The sequence below is a fragment of the Lithobates pipiens genome, unplaced genomic scaffold (assembly GCF_037356315.1).
Source record: "Lithobates pipiens isolate NorthernLeopardFrog02 unplaced genomic scaffold, aLitPip1_a1.2 Scaffold_16, whole genome shotgun sequence".
Taxonomy (NCBI): domain Eukaryota; kingdom Metazoa; phylum Chordata; class Amphibia; order Anura; family Ranidae; genus Lithobates; species Lithobates pipiens.
In genome coordinates, this window is record NW_027507748.1 from 436,601,670 (window position 1) to 436,623,836 (window position 22,167).

The 22,167-nt window shown below is 42.1% G+C and overlaps 1 protein-coding gene across 4 annotated transcripts in view; it reads left to right on the forward strand.

Moving 5' to 3' along the window:
* MAP4K4 (mitogen-activated protein kinase kinase kinase kinase 4) overlaps positions 1-22,167 on the forward strand; it is a 271,290-nt gene that overhangs the window by 189,237 nt on the left and 59,886 nt on the right. For all 4 annotated transcript variants that reach the window (XM_077482654.1, XM_077482655.1, XM_077482656.1 and 1 more), the window contains exons 14-16: positions 4,136-4,222; positions 9,507-9,740; positions 12,094-12,255. In XM_077482654.1, the coding sequence (XP_077338780.1) occupies positions 4,136-4,222; positions 9,507-9,740; positions 12,094-12,255 (483 nt within the window). The remainder of the gene's footprint in view (positions 1-4,135; positions 4,223-9,506; positions 9,741-12,093; positions 12,256-22,167) is intronic.

Consider the following 22,167-nt stretch of genomic DNA (forward strand, 5'->3'; position numbering starts at 1 on the left):
TATTATGCCCAGTGTATTTCTTCATACTGACCTGAAGATCTCTCCTTTCCTGCTGTTGGCACCACTCTGGAGACCGCTAGCCATGATAAGCGGTGGAGTGCAGTTGGCACCGCTCCGCATGGAACAGGAGCCAACACTACAGAGGAGGCATCGGATTATGTGGCTCTTCCCTTCTACAGCTCCAACTTTACAAGTAGTCCCTCTGCATTGCACTCTAATGCTCTGGGATGGCGGGTCAACAAGCCCAGATCGCCATCTACCAGTCACCTGTCTGCTATCTACTGGTAAATCTCAATCTACAGGTTGCTTACCCCTGCTTTACAGTGCCAGGGCAAATATAAGTACTGCTTTTGTGGATTGGCATTCCTATCTTAAAAATACATTGGACAAGTTCTTGGGGGACTTGCCAATAATATATCATCTTATCTGCTATCACAATTCTGTATTTAAGATTGTCATATTTCCTGTTTTGCGTCTTTCATCCTTATGCCCATGAGATTGTTCTAGCCTGTTCACACATCATTGTGGCATGAAAATCCTTTTACCACCTGGGTTGCCTCATTCAAGAAGTGGCAAAATGACAGTCTGTGTCGTAGACAACTACTCTAGGAATTTTGTTGGAGAGATCAAGTGTTAGGAGCTGCCTGGAATTAGGCCATGTAAACCTTGTATATTAAATTTAGGGTGCTTCTTTGGAAATAATGCCTGCCGATTGTGAGGCATATGTACTGAATTAGGTCACATTTAGGCCTTGCTATAAATTACTTAAAGGCTTTTTAAATTCACATACACCTTTTGGTGTATAGTAGTCCAAAATGCAGTTCTTTAGGAATATGGAGTTTGTTTTAAAAAGAAAAGAGAATTTGTTGTGTCAAGCAACCAATCAATGTTGGTAGCTTTTTTCAAATGTAGGTTGTATAGCTACTTACATCTGACATTTATATAAAACGCATTCCTTTTTCATGCCACCTTTAAGTTGTGTAAGAATTTAAAATATTAATGTGGCATCTTTATAAAAACTACAACATATAATATTTCTATGAAATTGGAGTGTGTGGCTATAGTTAGTTACTTTTCATATTTTGTTTACTAGTAGCAAAAGGAGAAATTTGATTAGTCTTTATGGGCAAGTGCTTCATTTTCATGGAGAACTTATTTTATTTTTTTCAGTTTAACCAATTGCCCCTCGAGTACAATAACAAGGTTTTCAACTTAAAGTGGTTCTAAGGGCAGAAGCTTTTTTTTTTTTTTACAGGAGGAACTCATTAAGGTAAAAAACATTCTGGGTGCACACCCCCAACCCCCCCCCCCCCCTTATAATTATACCCGATCCCCTTCTCGATCCAGCGATGTGCACGAAAGAACGACTCAGCACTCTCTCTCCTGCTGCTGTCAGTCAGTGAGCCACTGAGGAGAGAGCAGGGAGTGTGGGGCTGGGCCATGTGTGAATGGACAATGTCCATTCATAGGAGCACAGCTTGCTATTAGGGGCACACGGCAGGGAGGAGAAACCAGGACCGCCGGCGGGGGACCCAAAAAGTAGAGGATCTAAGCTGCTCTGTGCGCAACCATTGCACAGAGCAGGTAGGTATGACCTATTTGTTTGTTTTAAAAACAACCTTTAGAATCACTTTAAAGTTAAAATCCTTTGCCCCTGGGTGTTCACTGGTGGTTTCACTTGTTAGGAAAAAAAGAAGGTCTTTGCTATAAAAGCTAACCCTATTTAAAACCCCATTTAAAGTGGACGTTCCCAAGTTTTACTTTAAGTGTTACTAAACCCACAACAGTAAAATCAGTCTGCTTATGCAGTAAAGCATGCTTGTTATACTCACTGTGGAACCGAAAGCGTTAATCCATGTGTAAAAAGGCTGGTTGATCCCGTCTTCTCTGATCCTCCCCTTCCACTGTCCCCAATATATCTGCTACTAGAACAAAGGCTAGGTCAAAAGCTGCACATGCTCAGTTTGGTGTGTGTTGCTAGGGAGTTGTTGTTTTTTTTCTTGGGAGGGTGCATGTGATCAGCACAGGGCCAGTCAGAACTGTCCAGACAGAGGGTCGGGGGTCATGCAGTCTCAGGACAGCCAGAGTAAACTGAAAACTCCTCCAAGCTTTAACCAGACACTGATAAAAGTTACAAGATCACTCTAACTGCTGATGAGAAAAGGTATTTAGCAGTTTATTTACTAAAATATTTGCATTTCCATGTGCTGTGTACTTTGGGAGACTAGATATAGTAAATGCAGGGTCCTGGGTTTAGGAACACTTTTTAAACATTAGAACCCATAATATGAGAGTAATTTTCTACCTTTGCATTTCTTTGTGTCTATACTTCTTTTTGAATGGGCTACTAGTGCACCACGGTAAACTTATAAGCAGGCTTTTTTGCAAAAAAAAAAAAAAAATGGTTCCCATTTGTGTGTTGCAGTGCAGTTGCATTATAATGACATTCAGAATGAATAGCCCCACAACACTCTACCATAGCACATGGAAGCACACAAATGGCAATGTGTCACCTAATGGAATGTGGTATTCTTTTTGTTGGCCTGCTAACACTGTCTAGTTAGAATTCTGTTCCTTGATGAGTTGATGAATTTTGTTCATATTTATTACAGGTACTTACATAGTGCCGTACATTTACCCATAGCTTTACATATATTGTACACTTACATTCGTCCTTGTCCTCAAGGAGCTTATAAATTAAAATGACTTTAAATGCAGATTATATATTCTTGGTATTCAGTAAACTGCTGGAATTATAACTTTTTACTTTACATTTATTTGTACAAGTGTACAGAAATAAACTTTGCTGCCTATTAGCATGCGTTACTATAAACGGCACAGTTGTCTTCTGTAGAATTGCCACATTTGATTCTAGGAATCTAGTGCCACTTAGTGGCCATTTATGAAATACTCTTATGGCTTGATTTCAACAGGGGAACAAGTCACATTTGATTATCCTAATGCATATTGGCACAAACTAAGTTACAGAAATACATTATTTTCACACTGATTTTACTTTGTTTCCCCATATATGCACATGAAGCCTTTTTAAGGACCAAACGTACAATTTGTTAGTAAAGGTCAGCCTTGGTATGATTTATTAAAGATACATGGCTCTGTGGTGATCAATAAAATGTTTGGTTATCCTGATTTGTAGGATTCAGAGTTTGGGACAGGCGGTACTGGCCATAGGCTATAGCTGGAGATCAGATGTAAAATTGTGCATTTCATGTAGTGTACCCCCATCATGGAATGTAAAGTCACTATGCACTCCAAGTATAAATGTACATGCTTTAGGTGTTTCTAATGTGTTCATAGCTCCTCTTATTTTTGGAAGGGATATGCTGTTAATACGCACATTCCAGAGTGGAGATTTGCTTTACCATATCTGCAGAATGTATCTGGCTACCTATAGACCATGTTCCTTATCACATCAGAATATGATGGCATCAATCTAATGACAGACGTCAATGGCTATTAGTGTTTCAAACATTATTGGAAGTTTGTTAGTTATTGTTAATCTCAGCTGGTAAAGTTGCCAATAAGAGCAGACCGTTACTGAAAAGAAAGAAGGTCGATGGAACATAAAGTCGCTCACCAGCTCCCCCGCAGTTCAACTACAAGCTGTCTGCTGTGGCGACCCACTTTTTTGTTTGTGAATTTACTGGAAACTGTGAAAGAATGACGTGGCTGTCTGGGTAGAGCCCTGCACAGCCGTACTTTTTCAAATTGTGACAGCGGGTGCGAGGAGAAGTTCCCCCACCTGCTGTTAAAGTGGGGAGCGTTGGTGAATAGAAGCATGTTGCACCCTAAATATGGGTGTAACATGTAGTTTGCACTGCCATGTAACAGCACTAATGTTGTCGGATTCGAATCGAACCACGACACTACCTGCCTGCAGTTTGCTTATAATTTCTGTGCCTGTGTGGATGGTGCAAGGGTCTGATAGTTCAGAATTTGTCAGATCTCAGCTTGGCTTCAAACAGTATTGGTGATCGAATGATTACTTTATTGCCTTTTGCACAGTTCCCAACATTCAGGTCCCTATGTGTGTAGCCAGCTTTGCAAGCATAAGGATTGCCATAAAATGCTCAAGTTCACAAACCCTAAAGTCTCTGAAATGTTTGTTTGACAGGAGTACATCAGACGACAGCTGGAAGAGGAGCAAAGGCACTTAGAAATCCTTCAACAGCAGCTGCTTCAGGAGCAGGCCATGTTACTGGTAAGAGTGCAGTGATCTGGTGCTGTAGCTAATAAGTTGGAAGGTCAGCTTTGTTCAAGCACAGCTGCCCAAGCTGTGCAAACAATTAGCTGCTTTGGGGAGGGGGTGTTTTGTCAGGGAATTAGATTGACGGGCACAGCTACATCTAGCTGCTGCGGATGCATTGTTTGAGGGAACTGTACTTAGAACATCATGAAATTCCATCTTGAAGCTGGTGTCAAGTTTGGTGAAAATATAAACAAAGATGCTTCTCAACCTTTAGACGCCCTTGCTAACGAAGGCACCAAACATGATTAGCCGCTGTGACAATATTGGGGGTGTTAAAGAAACACAAACAGCATTGTAAATTTGTTTTCTTAAAGTGAATTACATGGCATCAGATTCTGATGGCTGCATATATTTGTTGGTGCTTCTCTACATTGCCTGGGTATCTCAAGTCAGATTACATAACTCTCAACTTTTTGAGATGGGAATGAGGGACATCTATCAGCAAAAGTATGCAGGCATAGGACACACCCCTTGCCACACCCCCTCAAAAGAGAATTTTACAAAAAAACATTGGTTAAACCCACAAGTGCTTTTTTTTACCACTACCATACCTTTATATTGGCTTTTGGAAATTACAAATGCATTTAGATATCAGATGAAAAAAAAAAACTTTTTGATAGATAAAACATGCATTTTATATACATCTATATAGATTAGACCAAAATGAGGGACAAATGAGAAGGAATGAGGGACAGAGGGACATTTCTCTAAATCAGGGACAGTCCCTCAAAATCAGAGACAGTTGGGAGCTATGAGATTAAATTACTTGCAAATATCAGGTCATTAATTGGTGACCTTGTTTCTGCTGCATTTCTGTGAAAATTTCATCTAGGAGCCTGGGTTTGCCTCTTCTATGTAAGTGATTGCAACAATGAGGAAGGTTTTGGTGAGGAAATATTTCGATGATCATCAGAGTAAACAATTTGTATATCTTCCTGCTGGAGAAACTACGTCCATTTCCTTTAGGCTCGACGATTGGCCACAACTTAAAGAGGCAATGCAGTCTGCTTGCATAATTTGTAATAAAAACATCTTTGCCATTTTGAAGCTTCCCTCCAACCACTTTGCATATTAAAATATAGATATATATCTATATATTATTGTATTATAGTGTGAGTCTGTACTTGTCAAATATGCTGCAGAAATCTCCCTCCAGAGTCTGGTTGCATCCATTTTAACTGTGGGCAGCTGCTGCCTGTTCTCTTCCTGGATTTATGCAGAGGCACACCTCCAGCTCTATAGCCCTGCAGCTCTCCTTGGCCCTCTCATGACTCCTCAACCCTCCCTTCCTGGAAAACTCACAAGCGAAAGAGAGAGCTATGCAAGATGTCATAAGCCTAGGCTTTTTACTAGACAAGAAACAGGAAGTTGGCTCTATTCAAAGTTAAAACAAGGGCAGAATATTTATGGAAAGTTGAAAAAAATGACAGAAGGTCCACTTTAAGTACTACTTTGATGCAACTTTGAAATGAGGCAGGGGCTACACCACAGGGAATGACTGTAATCTTCCTATGTCTGATTCAAATCACATCAATAAAGATGAGGATCCAACTTGGAGATAACTTCTATTAAAGTCTATGGGCACATGTCTGGTAGAAGTCTCCTTGAAGTAGAACAGGAACCTTTTCTAAAGTTGGAGCGCCTTCAGTAGTGCTAATTAAGACCGCTCTCATTGACTAACATGGGATTTCATGTGTCATGCGACTTGGAGTCTCCCATGTTGAGTCCTAAGTTGCAGCAGTTTGAACTGAGCCTTAACCACTTCAGCCCTGGAAGGTTTTATGTACTTCCTGACCAGGTCATTTTTTGCGATTCGGCACTGCGTTGCTTTAACTGACAATTACGACGTTGTGGCCAAATAAAATTTGCGCCAACCAACCCCCCCACAAATAGAGCTTTCTTTTACATGGTATTTGATCATCTCTGCGTTTTTTGTTTTTTTCCGCTATATTCAAAAAAGAGCAGCAATTTTGAATAAATAACAATATTCCTTACTTGCTGCTATAAAATATTCACAATTAAAAATAAAAATCAATTTTTTTCATCAGTTTAGGCCAATATAAATTCTGCTACATATTTTTGGTAAAAAAAAATCCCAATAAGCGTAAGTGATTGGATTGCACAAAAGTTATCGCATCTACAAACTATGGGTTAGATTTATGACATTTCTATATTTTTACTATTAATGGAGGCGATCAGTGATTTTTAGCTGGACCGTGACATTGTGGTGGACAAATCTGAACCTAAGTTCACACATTTTGGGGACCAGTGACACCTATACAGTGATCAGTTCTAAAAAAAAAGAATAAAAAATGCACTGATCCCTGTATAAATGACACTGGTAAGGGAGGGGTTAACACAAGGGGGTGATAAAGAGGTTAAGTGAGTCCTGGGGAGGCGCTTTCTAACTGCGGGGGGGGGGGGGGGGGGTTACACTGGAGGAAAACTGAGATCGTGTTATAGCTGAAACAGAAGATCTCTCTTTTCCTCACTGACAGTTAAGCGGTGTGCCTTGTTTACCACTGCTCCATGTCTACTGTGAATGATCTGCTGTGATGGCCATCGGACCTACTGATTGGCTCCCACTGTGTCCAGTCGCAGTGGGAGCATCGCTCTGGTGGCGCGTGCCCAAAATCACATGCAGGTACGTGATTTTGCGTAGCCGGGCCACCCGCCACAGTATATGTACGATGGTTGGTCCGGAAGCAGTTAAAGTAGAACTATAGGCAAAACTTTTTTTTTTTTTTTCCTTCCATATTATAAAGAGTAAGGGAGGATCATAACCCCTGACAGATTTTTCTTCGCAATCTGTGTCTCATTGCAGAGATTTCCCTTCCTGCCCTATAACCAAACAGGGTGTGAGAGGACGTCTCTGCAAATTAAGGGAATACCTTGGGGACCCCCAGATCACAAGAACTAGAGCCCCCATTAGAAGATTTACCATCAATTACTTTTTTGGGGACAACCCAAATTGTGGGACTTTCCTGTTCAATGATAATGGTAAACAGAACAATTTGAGAGAGTGGATCTCCTTAACAGGAGCACAGACAGCAATAACAACTGACAGATGTTCTAACCCCTCTCCACTCAATCAAAAACAAAGCAAAATGTTTGCTTTTTAGTTATATTTTAACACTTTAGATACAAATGCATTCTATTTAAAAAAGAATAATAATAATTTTTTTGACACTTGCAAACTCCTCACAAATTTATAAATGTCAAGCACTTGGTGATACGAAATGCAGTTTATTTTGCATTGTCCCTTCTATTTCTGTATGTGGATGATGGCACTGTCATTATTTTTAAAAATAAAAAGCATCTAAGTACTTTTTTCCTAGTCAATATACAGCTGTCACATGACCTAGATCTTTCCCAGTCTGTCTGCAGGGAAAGGCAGGGGAAGCTTCTAGTCCTCTTCTGCTGGTCACATGTTCAAAATACAAAAAATAAACGCCCTTTGGAATTCAGAGTAAAATAACTAAAGAATATCAAACTGGTTTAAATTGTCATATAAATATGTATTTGAAATCAATCTTTCTTCTTTTGTGGAAATAGTGGTGTGGTCAGATTTCCACCAGTCAGACTGTGTCATGCCCCTCCAGCCTGTCTTTAGAATAAAAGGGAGGTGAAGCTTCCATTAATCTACATCTAATATCCCACCCCATTGTGTTTAGCTGGTTACTGGGCATGGAGGCAGAGGGAGTGTGCTGTCATTTACCACTTTGTTTACACCCACATGTGTGACTCTATAGTCACATGGGCTACTCAGATGTGATGGGGAGGAAATGCTCAGCATATAAACTCACTGAAACTGAGCATGTGCAGAGTTGCCAACACAGCTGAAAAAAATCCCTAACTGAATGCAGAAAACAAATCTCATAGTGAAGGAGTATGAATAGCATATAATACACAATTTATTTGATGTTTTTTATGATGTGGGTTTAGTGACACTTTTAGAACACCACAGCATGGAAGTTAGTGACCTAAAGAATAAGATGGGCCAGCCTGGGCTCTAAACACTTGTGATCTGTTGCAACCTAGTTACATGTTTATTTCTTTATATGTTGGCAGTCATGCTATTGTCCCCATCAGTCCCTGGTAAAATTTGTCCTCTTTGGAGACCCTAAAAATCTGACCCTTTTTAGCCCTTCTACACCATACCCAAAGCTCAAAAACAATTATCACATTACTTCAGTTTAATAAGCTAGCACCAAACAAAACCGCCACACCCTGGTCTAAGGGTTACCATACACATAACAATCTGACCACATAATCAACTTTAGAGCAAATGAAGCTATATTATATCTGCATTACCTAAGCTATCCAATCTGACAGGTCCCCGTGCTATATATTTGTTGGTAGATGTAAATGAGAGTGTACAATCAGAATGTAATGTGCTTGGTGAGCTGAAGTACTAGCTGTAAGCTGTCGGCCCTTGAGTAACGGCGACATTGAAAATACATGTCCCGTTTTCAGAAGGTGTAACTGCAGTCAATGCTAATGAGTCTATTCAGTAAAGCAGAGTAAAGTTGATACATATAGTACAGCACAGCGATTCATTCACCTTTTACTGATCTGACAGGACAGTAAGTTTATTTTATTTTTTTTACTTCCTGTATGTTATAATTTGCCTGTGTGCTATTTTTTTTTTTTCGTTGTCCGAATATGGATATGTATGAATTACTGCCTTTATTTCTCCTTTGTAACAACTGGCTATTCTTAAGGCTCCAGTCACACTTGTGTGACTTGTCATGTGACTCATAGACATCAAAGTCGCATAAGTCGCAGTCCAGTCTTCAGTGGCAAATCTGTACGACTTAAATTCTTTGACTTTGAATAGGTGCCAGCAGTACGTTACACACTCTGGATCAAAGTTGCACTGGAAATCGTGGGACTTTGCAGTTGCCCTAGTGTGAATGGGATCTAAAGGAATTCTGTACTATGAGTCAATATGTAGGCTGCCGTTACTGACCTGACCTCTACCTTTTTGAAAATGGAAAGTGCTTGGCTGTCATGCTAGAACAAATGCTATGAAGTTTTGCGTTACTGATTTGGAACAGGTATGCATATCAGTAGATACGGTGTATCTGCCTGTTTTTTTTGGGATCAGTGACCCAAATTTCCAAATTATGGAAAACCATTGGATTTTTTTTTTTTTTTAAATCTTGCTTTGACATGGACGTTATCTTTGTGGCTGTGCATAATTGGGTCTATTCACACAGATGTACATTTTCAGGAATACAGGTGGCGGGAGATGGAGGAGCACAGGCAGGCAGAGCGACTTCAGCGTCAGCTGCAACAAGAACAGGCATATCTCATGTCTTTACAGCATGACCATCGATCGCAACCACCACAGCCACAGCAAGCCCAGCCTCAGCAGCCCTCTATGCCACAGCAAGATAGGAGCAAGCAAAGTTACCATGGCCCAGAGACTAAAGCCCACTACGAGCAGACCGAACGTGTGCGAGAGGTGATCCTTTCTTTTAAATGGTTTGATGTTGAATATGTTTCTTAGGCAGCACAACTTATACATTTATGCCGAAGAATTAAAGGAAAATTCAGGTTTGGAAAATGTAAACTTATGCCATGAATAGAGCAGGATTATACAAATTGTGTATGCTCTCTTAGGCTACTTTCACACTGGGGCAGGGGAGTGTTAGCGGTAAAGTGGTGCAAATTTTAGCGGTGCTTTTTGGCCACTAGCAGAGTCTGCTTAACCCCCGCTAGCAACCAAATAAAGGGTTAAATCACAGCTGCCGAAGTGCTTTGCGGGCGCTTCCCGCAGCGGTGCCCGTTGATTTTAATGGGCAGGGCCAGTGGAGGAGCGGTATATACAGCCCTCCCACACCACACAAAAGATGCTGCTTGCAGCACTTTTTCGAACGTCCTGCAAGCTCACAGCCCCAGTGTGAAAGCACTTGGGCTGTCACACTGGAGCTGCAGGGGAGGCGTTTTTAAGGCACCTTACAGGCGATATTTTTAGCCCAAAAGTGCCTGAAAAAAACCCCAGTGTGAAAGGGGTATTATACTTCACTAGTCTAAGTCCAGAAGCATTAAAGTGGTTGTAAACCCTTACAAACCACTTTGACCTACAGGTAAGCCTAGATTAAGGCTTACCTGTAGGTCCACGAAATATCTCCTAAACCTACACGGTTTAGGAGATATTTGCCAAAAAACAGTCACCTCTGTCCACGGTGCATGCGCGCTGCTGTTAGTGGCGATGTGCCTCGAGTGGCGGCTCCTGTGCGCATGCGCGGGAGTGACGTCATTGGCGGCTCCGTCGAATGACAGCGCTGGAGCAGCGAGACCCACCAAGATGGAAGCTCCGTACACAAGGGGACAGAGGTGACTTCGCTGGCTCCTGTGTCAGGTAAGTGACACATAATGGACTACTATGCGATGCATAGTAGCCCATTATGCTTTACCTTTGCATGGAATCAAATAGGAAGTAAAACCATCAGGATTTACTTCCTCTTTAAAGTGCATTGAAACCCAAAAATGTGATATATTGCCGTTTACTAGTCCTTCGATGTGATGCCTACATTAATTTTTTATTCCCCCCCCCCCCCCCCCCTCCCATTTTACATTATTTTTTACCTAGCCATTTATTGGATTACCAGGTGAAATTACGGTTTGTGCTTTCAGTTTTTCTCACAGGAAGTATGTTCTTCTATCTTACAAGAACATTGCATTTCTGGCAAAATCAGTGGGTATTGTTCTTAGATATTGCGGCTGCATTATTTTTTATTTTTCAGACTGAGCACTAGTAAGCTGCAATAGATTGGTGTATCCGTTAACTTGTACAGTATATCTAGACAAAAAATATGAATGTGTATTTAGAATATCTCTGCAGTACATGCACATTTCCCCATGTTTTTCTTGTTTCTTTAAAGAACGCCTGGAATTGCAGTGGTGCAGTGGTTTTAAAAATGTGCTGGCTTATAGGGGGCCTACTGTAAGTCCAAGAAAGTGCATTTTATGGCCTTTATCTCTGTTTACATTTTTGCTGAAGGCTGGGATTACAGCTATTGCTATACTTTGGCTCTGTGACCCTGGACCCTCAGGTCTGCAGAAAACACGCTGCAGGGTCAGCAACAGCCACTCTGCCTTCTCATCCTCTCTTTGCTCAGTCATTGAAGACTTTGTATTTTGTGAACCTATTCATAGAATACAAAGTATTCTGTGAACGGACAGTGAAAGGGAGGGATTTTTCATGTGATTTATTGCCAGTGGCTAGCCGCTAGCAATAATCATTGTGTGTTCTCCCATCAGGGATGGCTCCCCATCGATGCAAGAAAGGAAAGGTTGGCTTTAACCTCTACTGAGCCTGCACAATTTAAAAGTGCTTAAATTCTTGAAAGAGTTCTTTAAAAACCATTGCAAATACAGAAAGATAACTATTGATACTGCTGTTAATGCAGCAAGCTCCTAATTTTCTGTAGTAAGTGGACAGCATTACCTCTGCTGCTTTGACATGCCACTCTGCATCTCCATAGCACATGGGGGGGTGTGTTCTGTAGTGCAGTAGGGGCGGATGACTCTGCTTGTTTCTGTGCAGCAGATGCAGACTTGTCTCACTTCAGGAATTTATAGGCATTCTGGATTTCTGACAGAAAGGTACAAGACATTAGACAAGTGCATGTAATGCGGGAAAGTACACAGGTTTATTTTTATTTTTGGGCAAGACGCAACACTTTTTAATATGGTTCACACACAGACATCAGAGGCTCCTTATCAATACCGGATTCATAAACACGACTTATAAATACTAAAGTTCTGCATGTGTAAGAATGCAACATTTATATGTTTTGTTGTGATTATAGGCTGAAGAGCGCCTTAGGAAAGCTACCAAAGGCTCTCCTGAAGCACAGTCAAAACAAACAGGAAGAGCGTTGGAGCCATCAGTGCCTTCGAGATCGGAGTCTTTTTCCAATGGGAATTCTGAGCCTGCTCAGCCTGCCATGCATAGGCCAGTGGAACCTCAGGTATGACAGTACTTGCTAATGCAAAACATTACAGCTATCAGTGGGAGTCTTTCTTGTGAAATATGCTTACTGTGGCAATCTTCAAATTCGAAGTATGTTATTTTTATCTTCAGCTGAAAGCAGTACTGTTTCTGCTCATTATATTTAACTAAAGGTTCTTTGTTTTTGCGCTGACAACTTAACATCTGAATATATGACTCCTGATCCTTGCAGAATCGTAGAGACATGGTAATTTAGAGAAAATGTGTCTTTGCTCTGAAGTAGCACAATATGGTTATTTATTGCTTTGAATTTGTAAGTGGCCTAATCCAAGCCCATAAATCTCATATCTTGTGCTGACCTTTTTTCTATTACAAATTATTCCTGTACATAACGTGTTCACATGTGCTGCGACTATCTCTACCGTAATGTCAGAAGTTCTGTAGCAAGTCAGGTTTCTGTATTTACTGTTATTTCGTTGAATGATTTCATGGATTGAAGATTTGTTAAGCCCTTGTACACACGGTCAGAGATTCTGACAGAATGTGTCCTATCGGACCGTTTTGTCGGATATTCCGACTGTGTGTGGTCTCCATCGGACTGTTCCAACTTGCCGGTAAAAATTTCTGCCAAAATGCTCTGATCGGACATACTCCGATCATGTGTAGCCTACTCCGACAAAGTGCCACGCATGCTCAGATCAAATTCCTAGACCAAAGCTATTGGCTACTAGCCTGAACATAGTCCCATCGTAACGAAATAACGTCATCACGTTATGTACAATCAGATTTTCCGACACCTTTGTCTGACCGTGTGTATGCAACAGTTTTGGACAAAATCCAACGGATTTGGTTGTCAGAATGTCTGACCGTGTGTACAAGGGCTTACAGTAGGGCGCCAGGCACACTGTGGAGGATGTTGGCACACTGCCCCCCCCCCCCCCCGCACCAGAACACACTAATCGGTGCTTGCAGCCATTGATGGACTGCTAGTTGTCTTACCGCTTTGATTTTATTCTTTCCACTTTCTGTACTGGTGTCTCCAGGCCTTTTATCTAAAAATAAGTGCAGGAACTCCCGAAATCCCCTTCTCCCCCACACACCTTCCATCAAACAGTGGGTGTGGTCAAATTTCACAGTGGGCAGGTCTTAAAGAGCATTACATACCAGGAGTGCAATACATAAAGAGGGCAGAGTTTGGGGGGGGTGAAGAGTGAAGACTTCAGGGATGAGCTACGTTCAGAGTTCGGTGATACACTACCCACATGCAAACATAAAGAGGGCAAAGTTCAGGGATGAGCTACACAGAGTGCGGAAACACCTTCTTTCACAGCTTACCTCTGCATCCCCATTCACATCTAATTTTCACCCCTCTTCAGCTCTGACCTCTGCATACAATCCCCCTACCACCCCCTTATTCTCCCCCCTCCTTAAAAGCTCCACCATCTTCCACATGTCCAACTTTTGCTGCTGTGTTAAGCTTAATCACCCAGCCGGTTCTAGAACTTTCCCTCACACTGTAGTTCACCCCATCTTTCTCACTTGCAAGGAGATCATTCAGTGGGGGTGATGGCATCCACACTGCACACTGCAGTGGGAGCTGCTCAGATCAGATCTGTGGGAGCCTTTGGGAGACACTGTCACTTGTAAACACAGAAGCCAGACATCTGTGTTTACAAGTGATGGTAGTGAGCAGAGGGTCTGAGCCAGAGGTGGTGGAACTGAGTTCCTCCAAGTTCCGGCCTATAAAAAAACCCTAGGTGTCTCATTGTCACCGACTCAGGAATTTAAGAAATAAGGATGAGCTCAGGCGTGTTGGGAAAAAGCACGTGCAAAGCCCGCCAGGAAGTCGGCACTGTGCAGCGCTAATCGCATGCAGTGAGACATTGTCCCGATGCATGGCTGCAGAGATTGGGAAATTACTCACTTCTTGTAATTAGCGCTATGCAGTGCCGACTTCCTGGCGGGCTCTGCACGGGCTGTTTGCAAACATGCCTGAGCGCATTCTTATTAGGAGATATTTCACTGGGTTACAGAGAATATTAAAAACTAAAGAGGTTTTAACCCCTCTTTGCTCTATCCAAAGCTATAGATACTGTACATTTGCCATTATTCATTTGGATCATTTCCTATACACAAACATGCTGGACAAAAAATCAAAACCAGATGTATTTTTTAGGAGAAGATGGTAAACCCATGTCATGATGCTTACTTGCTTTCACAAAGCAATAGCAGCTGCTGAAGGCCACTCTGACACTTTAAAAGCTTCTTTGAAATATGAGGAAATAGTTAAGGGTGCAAAAAATGTTATCAACATTTTAACATATTAAAGCCCAAAACAAACATTTTATATATTGTAGCTTCCCTTTGTTTCAACATTATCAAGTTTTGTTTGCATAATACACAGAAGAAAGGCCCAGCAGTCTACTAATAAAGGTACTGGAGACTATTAGTTATGAAGAAAGGTTACGAGCGCCTCTGTCTGGGGAAGAGATGCTTGATATGGGATATAATTTCAGTTTACAAATACCCTACTGGTGACCCCACAAATACCCTACTGGTGACCCTACCAATACGGACTATAGGGGTAAAACTTTTTCTTAAATCTTTTTAATAAGAAAATGAGAAGAAAAGCGGTTTAACCTTAAACTGCGTAGAGGTTTCTTTACTGTAAGAGCGGTTGGGATGTGGAATTCTCTTCCACAGGTGGTGGTTTCAGCAGGGAGCATTGATATTTTCAAAAAACTATTAGATAAGCACCTGACCGACCGCAACATACAGGGATATACAATGTAATACTGACATAAAATCACACACATAGGTTGGACTTGATGGCCTGATTTTTCTTTTCAACCTCACCTACTATGCAACTATGTAACTTCAATGTTGTTGCTGTTGTCACATCAAATGTGATCTTTTGGCTTCAACACTGCCTGTCCGCTGCTGCCCAGACAGGTAGCGTATGTGGCACACCATTAGTCTGGTGTGTCCTTTACAACCTGTCTGCATGGGGTAGGCCATGCTGGCATTAAAACTATTGACAGCATAGTTTTCTTCTTCATAGATACTTGCAATCCCTGACAACACAACAAGTGTACCATGTCTGGAGTTTTTGTAGCTTACCAATCCCTAAATGGGGTGTTGGCACTTCTGTCTTGGGTGTCATCACACCACCTGAAGGGCTATGGAGACACAATTGAACAGCAGCGTTGTCAATCTGTGGAGAGGGTAGTGTTAAGCAGCCATAGACTGTTTGAAACTCAGCCGGTTCAGCAGGAACTGGTCGAGATTCAAACCATGTATGGGCAGGCCAAAATGTACCCAGGTTGTTCGATCAACTTTGGTACAACCAGCCGGCCAGATTTTACATGTGATTATTGCTAGCAGCTGTTATAGATGCTAGCAATAATCACTGTTCCAGCGGTGAGCAGGGGAACAACAGAACACACTAGCTTAGTGGGAGGGATTGCCTTATCAACACGGTCTGTGTGGATGGGGGAGTCAAGCGATTTTCTTAAGAAAATTGCTCTGTTTATGGCTACCCTTTGATGCACTAGCAGATTTAGATGGCTGTGACTAATAAATGAAGGCTGAACTCCAGCTAACATTTTTTTAAGCAGCTACACTGACATCTTTTACCCTTCCGGGATAAAGATTTTACCCAAACGAGAAATAAAAGCTGACCATTGTAGGGTTTATTCACATAATCGCTTAGACCCATACTTCCATGCTAATGGTCGTGTTTATCCTCCCCCGAATAACAGGCGTTCCATGCGTCCAGCCTGTCAAAATCAATGGCTGCCTTGGCCCACGTACACACGGTCGGAGATTTTGCCAACCAAATCCGTCGGATTTTGCCCGTCGGATTTTGCCCGTCGGATTTTGCCCGTCGGATTTTGCCCGTCGGATTTAGTCTGACGGATTGTGTCCTAAACTGTTGCATACACACGGTCGGGCCAGGTTGGCGAAAAATCCGATCTTTCAGAACGTGATGACGTAATTTCGTTACGATGGGACTACATTCAGGCTAGTAGCCAATAGCTTTGATGTAGGAATTTTGATCTGAGCATGCGTGGCACTTGGTCTGATGAAAATGCTCTACACATGAGCGGATTAGGTCCGTCCGGCCCAGTTGGTCGGTAAATATTTCCAACGTGTTGGAAAATTGGGTCGGACGGAGATTCGGACGGAATCAGTCCGATGCATACCACACACAGTCGGATTATCTGACGACACGGTCCGATAAGACTCATTCCGACAGATTCTCCGACCGTGTGTACAAGGGCTAAGATTATCTACATCCAGGGCTCTCTGTATCCGTCCCTGTATGGATGTGAACACTGGCGTGTGCAGGACGATCCATACAGCTGATGTGTCTCTCAGATTGTCATTGAATTAGACAGGCTGGCTGCACAGAACACCTGTCATTCCTCAGATGCATAAACCTATTTTAATTCAGGTTTTGGCTTTTATTTTTAAGGGAAACTTGTGATGACAGGTGATTTTCAGTTCCATATTCCATTAATGATTCCCATGGCTTATTTTCATCACTTTTTTTAAATCCATAGTCACATGTACAGTTCCTAGAATTTGTCTAAATAGTATACAATACCCTTCACGATTTTACTACGTCTAAATAGGGCAAAAATGTGTTGTTTGAAGCTGCGCATACTTGTCATTTTTTCAGTGCATTTGATTCATGACATACATTTTTAGAAAGTGGCATTTTTCCTTTATTTGCGTCAAAGCAGAAATGGTAAATAATGTCAGTGGAAAATAAGCTTCAGATGTTTTTGTAATGGCTTAGTCTTCGGCCTTAGGAGGGATTATTAAACAAAATAAGAACAGGATAACGTGACCTTCTTAACAGTGAAACATTGTAAATGAAAACTTGTTCCATGTACGGCAAGTTCACTGAATGAGTGAGCAGAGGTTAACTTTAGTATAATGATCATTATATCCACATATGTAAGTAGCTTATAGTTGATGAAGAAAAAATTGACCGGTATCAGCTGCAGACGTGTGCAGATGCTTGCATATACCTGTATTTGGCCCCCTTGCTGCACGTGCTCAACAATTCTGATCAGGGAAGACTCCGGTACTACATGGTAGTGACAAAGTGTACCCAGCTACTTTCATCTTCTACACATTGCTTGTGGCCAGTGAAGTAGGGCATTATAGTGATGGCCAGTAGGTATGCCTGGAAGATGGAGAAAACTAAGTAACTGGAGGTGCTTGGTATTCCAGTGGAATGGGGGAAAAGGAAAGATGCTGCAGGTATGTGGTACCTGCTCGTTTATAGCTTGACTGCATCTTTTTTTTTTTTTTTTCCCCTCTTTACATTTTACACAAATTTGCACTCCTCTGAAGCTCATTATATACCGTATATACTCGAGTATAAGCCGAGATTTTCAGCCTCTTTTTTGAGGCTGAAAGTGCCCCCCTCGGCTTATACTCGAGTCATCGCTGTCTGCCCGCTCGATCAGCGTGTCGAGCAGACAGACAGCGGCCATTCTATTCAAAAGCCGCGCCTCCGGCTCCGCCTTCGCCTGTGATAGGCGGAACACTGAATTTCCCAGCAGCCTGTGTTCCGCCTATCACGGACATCGTATCATCCTCGTACTACGGACGAGGATGATACGACGTCTGTGATAGGCGGAACACAGGCTGCTGGGAAATTCAGTGTTCCGCCTATCACAGGCGAAGGCGGCGGCGCAGCTTTTGAACTTTACAATGGCCGCCGACGAAGAGGGCACGGGACGGCACGGCACGGGACGGGACGGGACGGGGGCAAGGCAAGGCACGACACGGGACGGATGCAAGGAGGCAAGGCACGGCACGGGACGGACGCAAGGAGGCAAGGCACGGGACGGAGGCTCGGGACAAAGGTAGGCTGGACACACACACACACACACACACACACACACACACACACACACACACACACACACACACACATGGATGGAGACACACACAGGGATGGATGGATGGATGGATGGAGACACACACACACAGGGATGGATGGATGGATGGAGACACACACACACAGGGATGGATGGATGGATGGACACACACACACACAGGGATGGATGGACGGACACACAGGGATGGACGGACACACAGGGATGGACGGACACACAGGGATGGACGGACACACAGGGATGGATGGACACACAGGGATGGACGGACACACAGGGATGGACGGACACACACACAGGGATGGACAGGCATGTCTCACCCTCGGCTTATACACGAGTCAATAAGTTTGCCAGTTTTTTTGGGGGTAAATTGGGGGCCTCGGCTTATATTCGGGTCGGCCTATACTCGAGTATATACGGTACTTATATGCCATCCCTTCAAAGCACATGCACCAATGATGTCACTGGCTGTACCTTTTTTTATTTTTATCGGATCCCTTTTTTATTTTTATATGCAAACAACTTTGAGACAATACAAACAAAATATACAAACAAAATCACATTAAACCAAACACATCCCCACAAAAAAGCAAAAGACCCAAGACCACCCCACTTCCCCAAAACCCACCTATTCCCCGGCCCCACCCTGCACTTGGAGGAGCATGTGTGAAAAAAAGGAAGAAAAAAAAAACAGTATCCAATATTACAAAGTACATAGTACCTATTGGTTTATGTGATGCCTAAGTCGTGGCCTGAAGCCTTCTTGACCAGGTAGCCTTAAACTCACTCATGGAATTCCTTAGGGAATATGTATGTTTTTCTAAAGGAATGATCCTATTGAGATAAAGTTGACGGGTAGAGAGAAGTCCGCGTAAGCGCAATCTGTCTACGGGCAACAAAGGGTGCGCGCCATATAGTATTACCGATAGAGGAAGTATAAATGGACGTATCGCAGTAGCCCAATGGGCATAAAAGGGGTTCAACTGAAATGTTAATATCCAATAGCCCGTTTAGGACAATATCCTATTTTAGCAGAGGTGAGACCCTTTATTGAACCAGCCTGTAGTATCTTGTCAAAAACAAGGATGGGGGAAAAATATCCTATCACAAGAGAATTGGGCATGTAAAGCATGTCTTAGTTGGAGGAATTGATAGAACCAATTAGATTGTAGAGAAAACTCTCTCCCCTTAGATCTTCAAAGGATTTAAGTATAGCGGTCTTGTATAGCTGAGCTAGAGTTGTTGTTTCTAATTCTCCCCATCTCTGAAAGCCTCTAAGCACCAAAATTTGAGGAAGTTTATCATTTTCCCATATGGGAGTGTATCTGGTAGCAAAGGAGACACCCAGCATTTTTTTTTAACTGTATCCCATATTTTACACATTACCATACAGGTGAGCATATAGGCGAGCGAAACGGCCCCTCTTGCACCATTGAGAACATAGTGGTAGCCGACCCTTAAATGCAGAAGAATATAAAAGTCGAGCAGGAAGGGGTATCTGCTCAGACTCCCATCCAGCCACTGTATGGCTGTATCCAGTATATATATCTTATAAACACCACAAGTTTAGGAGATGTTCACTATACTTGCAGGTAAGCCTTATAGGCTTACCTGTAGGTACAAGTTCAAAAGCTGAGTTTACTGCCGCTTTTAAAAATGTTTTTTTTTTTTTTTATTAAAATGTTTTGTTTAATTAAAAATCAATTCCTCTATCTATGCTATATAGCTCGGATGGAATAATCTCCCACTGTGCCTATTGTATTTTGACAGCCGCTTCCATCAACCATTTCATTTGAGGGATATAGGGTGAAAGGCACTTGGCAGGGCACCCACTGAACAAATTTCTTCCGAGATCAGCCAAAAAACCTACAGTGTATGGCCGTCTGACGCTTAGATGATTCTCCCTATTGGTCTTTTTAATATAATAGGTGTCCTAGTTAAGTTGCAAGACAAGATAAAACTAAACTCCTCTATCTATATAAAATATAATTCTATTCTATTCCTGCATTTGTCATAACAGGTCTGGATTGCTCACTAATAGTTAAAACAGGTAGCTCAACACACAGGGCACACTGTACCATACCAAGATGATTACATAATAGGAGATTTAGTCTAGGTTGACACTTGTGTGGGTCCTGTGTGCAGTGTCTGCTCGGGTACAGCAGCCTATTCATTTGTATGCACAGCTTTACCTGCAGGAATCACAAGGAAAAAATGCTAAGTTTTCCGAAAAGTGGGGGTGCCATTAAGAATTAGTTAATTCTTTGCTGAAGAGCAGTGAGTTGTGCCTGCGGGTCAGGAACGCATACAGTTGCGTATGGGTTGCTGAGACGCACAGATGTGAATCTAGCCTTGGGCCCCATTCATACCTATATGATTCGGGAACATGCACAGAAATGTGCATTTCCTCAATATACGAAAACTAAACCACCTGTTAGGCTTGCAGAGCCTTTTATTCTTAACATGCCCCAAACGCGACCAGCAGATGAGCATCTTGCTGCACAAAAAAATTGTGCAACAAATGCACCTAAAATGCGTGGCAAATAAACCCATGAAATGGGTTGAGGAGCTTCCTTGGCAAGGCTGCCCTATGCATGTACAGCTGTGGACAAAAGTTTTGAGAATAACATAAATATTAATTTTCAAAAAGTCTGCTGCCTCAGTTTTTATAATGGCAATTTGCATATACTCCAGAATGTTATGAAGAGGTATCGGATAAATTGCAATTAATTGTAAAGTCCCTCTTTGCCATGAAAATTAACTTAATCCTATGAAAAAAAAACATTTCCAATGCATTTGTGAAGAATGGTGCCAGGACCATCTCTTACTGCTGATTCAGCTGCAGGATTAGGGCACCACCAGTGCAGAGCTTGCAGGAATGGCAATTGGCAGATGTAGTTCATCTGCATTCACAGTGAGGCACAGACTTTGAGGATGGCTTGGTGTCAAGAAGGGCAGCAAAAAAGCCAGAAAAAACATCAGGGACAGACTGATATTCTGCAAAAGGTACAGGGATTGGACTGCGGAGGACTGGGGTAAAGTTATTTTCTCTGAATCCCCTTTCCGATTGTTTGGGCATCTGGAAAAAAACTTTTTCTGAGAAGAAAAGGTGAGAACTACCATCAGTCCTGTGTCATGCCAACAGTAAAGCATCCTGTGTGAGGTTGCTTCTCAGCCAAGGGAGTAGGCTCGCTCACAATTTTGCCTAAGAACACAGCCATGAATAAAGAATGGTTCAAAAACATCCTCCGAGAGCAACTTCACCTAACCATCCTTGAACAGTTTGGTGACAAACAATAACTTTTACAGCATGATGAAGCGCCTTGCCATAAGGCAAAGGTGATAAGTGGCTTGGGGAACAAAACACTGACATTTTGGGTCCATAGCCAGGAAGCTCCTTAATCCCATTGAGAACTTGTGGTTAATCCTCAAGAGGTGGGTGAACAAAAAAAAAAAAAACACAAATTCTGACAAACTTAAAGCATTGATTATGCAAGAATGGGCAGCCATCAGTCAGAATGTGGCCCAGAAGTTGGTTGACAGCAAACCAGGGTCTTGAAAAGAAGGTTCAACACTGCAAATATTGATTCTTTGAATAAACTTTGACACTTATAAAATGCTTGTAATTATACTTCAGTATATCATAGTAACGTCTGACAAAAATCTAAAAACACTGAAGAAACGGACTTTGTGAAAATTAATATTTGTGTCATTCTCAAAACTTTTGGCCACGGCTGTATAGTTTAAAGTGGTAGTGAAGGTTAAAAAAATAAATAAATACGAAATAAAAAAAATCTAACCCTTCAAGTTAAAGTCATAATGTGCTAGCATGCATTGCAACTACCACATTATGAATGACTTTTATTAAAACAAAGCCCTCCACCAATGCAGAGGCTTCCATTTTCCTTCCAGGTTTGCGGGCTGCGGCCACTAGAATAGGCAAGCTGCGATGACGTCAATCCCATGCATGCGTGCGGGAGTCACGGCCGTGGCACAGAGGCCTGAAGGAACGATAC